At 31.6% G+C, this 4,776-nt stretch overlaps 1 protein-coding gene across 1 annotated transcript; it reads right to left on the reverse strand.

The window, feature by feature from the left end:
* Positions 1,640 to 2,206, reverse strand: LOC104719144 (dirigent protein 13-like). The gene has a single exon (XM_010437004.1). It carries the CDS (start codon positions 2,204 to 2,206, stop codon positions 1,640 to 1,642), a length of 567 nt encoding a protein of 188 aa, XP_010435306.1.

Below are 4,776 nucleotides of genomic sequence, written 5' to 3' on the forward strand. Positions count from 1 at the left end.
GTAATCCGTCGCAAATAAACGACCATGTTGCGACCAACATATTTTGCAACCAGTTTTTTGCGACCATCAGAATGAGTCGCGAAGTAGTCGCAAAACCCTTATTTGCGACTAAAGAGCGACTATAGTAGGAGTGGCAAATGGTCTGTTTTCTTGTAGTGTAAAGAAACTTGACTTTCAAAGTCGAAACAGAAAATGGAAAGAGAGATGAAGCGGAAGTATTTGGTGGGTGTGAGATTTAGAATGAGGAGCATAATGGCTCTGATATCATGTAAGAATTAATAGGAAAATATTTAGTGTTTGATGAAGAGATTTGATGAACAAAGAGAGAGAGTGTACGCGTATGAAGAGTAGAGAGTGTAGAGAGAGTAGGAGAGTAGAGTATTGTGGAGAAAGAGATATTATCTCTTCTTAATTCATTTAGAACCTAGTTACATCCTAATTATAGTCATATACAAAAGAATATTCTCCTAAGATGCTATGCACAATTACATATATTGAAAGTGACATCTCCTTAATCACACATGTGACTCTTCCTTAGTCTTCCCACTTGCACAATCTTGTCAACGACTAGATGAAGAAGATTCTCGAAGACTTGTGACCGTTGGAGGCTGGTCTTCATGGGTTGGACTCGCAAAGCCTCCAAATGGTATGGACGGCCCAATGTGGTGGTTGTACGGTCGTACGGACGTACGGACAGTGGTGTGTGGTTTCATAGGAAGAAAGAAATACATAAAAACAATGAAATAAAATTGACAAAACATAACATAAATCTTACAAAATAAATAATCACACTCTTACCATGAGTTTTGAACTCATGCAAAATGCATAAACATAAACAAAACAAAGAAAATATTTAGAATTTGAGATATGGTGATTGGTGGATGATGATGTGATAATTATTATTTATAGAACTTCAAAGGATGAAAGTTATATTTCTAAAATAATTTAATTAAAGGAGTTACAATTATAATTTATAGTGTGTTTGAATGAAAATGAATGGAAAAAAATAGTCAATTTATAATTTATGTAATTTCATTTACAATTTAGTAGTAAAGTGTGGATTAAAAGTATAGATTAATGTACCTTATTACATTTTTATTTAATTAATAATAAAATATTATTTTTTAGAAATTAAATGCTAAATGGACCAATAAGAAAAGAGTAAAACTTTACTTTTATATATATATGATATGCTTTTCTGTGTCCTTGTAATTTCTGGTTTATGGTGAAATGCACCGTATCTGGTTATCCTTGTAATTCGTTTGGTTCGGTTCAGTTCATTTTAGATTACTTCACTTCAAGACGATTCTGATTCTCGTTTCCCAGTTTTTGTTTTGTCTTTGTTTTGATAATTAAATTGACGGAAACTTATAAAAGAATCGTTGGTACTATCTGATATAGTTCGACATATATATTGTTTACGACATTGAAAAGTTTGGTAGATGTGTATGTTTAAAACCTGGTATACAAAACATGCACAAGACTGTTTTATAATTAGCACATTGTTACAGTGCCATTATTGGAACTTGGAAACAACATCAACTAGGAAAATAGAAAAAACAATAAAATGCCAAAAGACAAACATCAAACCCAAACTATCAACTCAGAAACACCACACACAAGAGAGGTATTAGTAGCTCTAATAGTAACATTCATAGAGTTTAATATCCATTTTGACACGGAAATACGTATTGCCTTCAACGGCCTCGGACGTGAGCGTAGCAATTCCACGAGTCATGATGAAGTCACCAGTCCCACCAACGACGGTTACGTCTCTAGTCGACTCCATAATTTGATTTTCACCCATCATGTTCAATGTCCCTTTGTGTTGTGTTGAATTGAATACCAACGACCAAGCGAACCAAGTGTCGAATTTTTTCTTACCGTGAACGAACCAGAGGCCTTGAACACGAGCCACCGGTTCCGAGAGATGGTTCTCGTCCATTGTCACAGGGCTGTCCGTGATCACAAACTTCCCAAAATTGAAGTCTCCTAGTCCTCCTATAGGGTTCACAATAGCTGCTGAAGTGGCATTAGCCGCGTTATCACCATTGTAGGTAACATCATGGAGGTGTAGGACGAAACGCTTGCATGGTTTCGCTAGGTCGAATGATTTACGGAGAGCTGTGACGGCATTGGATTGGTAGAGTAAAACAGTGAAGAAGATGAAGGATGAGAATACTTGTTTGTAGATTTGTTTTGCCATAGTTAAAGTGTCTAGTAGAAAATGAGTAAGTACTTGATTTTGAATTTGTGAGTATGTATGAAAGAGAAGGCATTTTTCCCAAAACAATAACGATGGATGCTGCTATGGTCTGAAGCTTCATACAGAGGCTTTTCTGGCGAATTCAAATAATTCAGCAGCAGATCTGGATAGGGATCGTTAATTGGTGGCTGTGACTTCGACGGATCGTTAATTGATGGCTGCAACTTCGACGGTGCAGCAGACTTTGGTAACCGGTGGTTGTGAATTCAACGATATCGGCACCGGTGGTTGTGAATTCAACGATATCGGCTTTGGAAAAAAAAAAAAAACTAAAAAAAAAAGTGTTGGTGGCGGGGGTCGAACCCGGCATTCACATGATGTAAAATGTACCCTAAAACCCTAGACTACTTTAACATATTCAATCATTTAAGTTAACATATCGTATATATCAACTTTCGAAAATGTGTGACTATATATCAGTTCGGTTTAGCGATTCCGTTACTGAAGTTAACGTCTGTTTAGTCATATGTTCGATTCAACCAATCTTTAAAAGATAAGGTTTTATTTGACACTAAATTAATATATCATGTATTTTTATTCCAACCAAAAACCATTGGATATTAAACGTCCAAATTAAAATAACATCAGGTTTTTTTTGGCATTTTTCCCCTTTTTAAATTATATGCGTCTTATCCCCCCCCCCCCTTTTTAAATTATCTTTTTCTTTTCTTTTTTAAAGAGTGATTATTTTAATATCACTTTGTAATAGTTTGAAAGAAAATCGTGTTAATTTCTTTTTAGTTAATCTCAAAAATGATCAATGAATCTTTCATAATTTTGTTTTCTAAACATCATTGTTTCTATTTGGTCTATTTTTAAAAAACTATGAAAGTCACTTTTAATCTGTTATTATATTATTTTAAATACTAGTTTATGTTGCAAAATTTTTTAAAATGTCCATTGTTAATTACTATTATTATTTACATAATAATTTTTTCGAAAAAACTACTATGGTTAACGTATAATTCTTTTTATTACTATTAAATTTGTAATAATTTCATATTATTAAAAAATATATATATTTATAATAACACACATACTGCAATTTATATCACATAACATTTACCAGTCAATTCTTTTAAAAAAATACTAACTCATATTCATACATCAAACATACCACATAATTCTACACTTTCCACCACATAACTTTTACTACCACTTACCTCAAAATATAAAAGTTACTGCAGTTCAATCTTAAAGCTACATGTTAGCCCAAGGAAAACTTAAAACTCAAAAAGCTTGTGTTTGCTTACTTGGATCGAAATATAGATATTGGCTGATTATTGAGGAAAAATATTGGGTTTTATTCCTCTCGTCTAAACAAATGTAAGATATGATTGTTTAAGTCCAAAGCAAAAATTTGATGATTACCCTCCTAATTACGTCAGCGTTGAGATCATTAAAAATATAACATAAACACGAAACTGAACCAATTTTTAGTTTTACAAGGTTTTATAAAAAATTTTAAAAATATATAAAATAATTTAAATATCCATTCTTACTGGTTTAAAATATTATATTATGATCTACAAAAATTATAAAGAATTTCAAAGGTTTAATGAAGATTTTAAAACTATTTAAGAGGATTTAATTACTAAAACTAAAATATAATATATCAGTATTTAAAAATAAATTTAAAATTTCTATAAAGATACAGGCAACGCATGTATAAAGTGAGATAAAAAATCTTACCATAAAATAGGCCATGCATCGTAGGAGCCGCCATAGTGCAATATGTTTGTAAAATAATTATTAAATCAAATCTAATATATTAAAGGAGAAGTCGAGAGGGCTCACACCTAATCTCACCAAATTTGACCTTCTTTACCTTTAATGAAAAGAACAATACTTGGATTCACCCCTAGGGGTGAACCTCACCATTCACCCCCTTATAAAATAAGGAAATAAAATCTGTATATATTATTATAAAATTAAAAAATTTAAACCGCTTTTTAATAAACTCAAACCGACATATATAAAATCTAAACCCTAACCATCTCATTTGTGAATCCAAACCGATATATAATTTTGTTCTACTTATAAAATCTAAACCCTAACCATCTCATTTGTGAACCCAAACCGATATATAATTTTGTTCTAATTGTGAAATCTAAACCCTAACATCTCATTTGTGAACCCAAACCGACATATAATTTTGTTCTACTTGTAAAATCTAAACCCTAACCATCTCATTTGTGAACCCAAACCGACATATAATTTCATTCTAATTGTAAAATCTAAACCCTAACCACCTCATTTGTAAACCCAAACCGACATATAATTTCGTTTTAGTTGTAAAATCTAAATCCTAACCACTTCATTTGTAAACCCAAACCGACATATAATTTTATTCTAATTTTAAAAATCTAAACCAATCCAATATTTAAATTTCCTTAATTAAAAGTATACAGAATTTGTTTCCTTAATTTGATTTGCTTTTTAATTTAATTTTGATTTATTTTTTAAATGAAATATTAGATGGAAGATTCTGATTGGCTGAGAGAAGAGGG

The sequence above is a fragment of the Camelina sativa genome, chromosome 2 (genome assembly GCF_000633955.1).
Source record: "Camelina sativa cultivar DH55 chromosome 2, Cs, whole genome shotgun sequence".
Classification (NCBI taxonomy): Eukaryota; Viridiplantae; Streptophyta; class Magnoliopsida; order Brassicales; family Brassicaceae; genus Camelina; species Camelina sativa.

Bases quoted from the DNA above. Each gene is read 5' to 3' on its own strand.
- LOC104719144 (XM_010437004.1), bottom strand. From the start codon at position 2,206: ATGGCAAAACAAATCTACAAACAAGTATTCTCATCCTTCATCTTCTTC.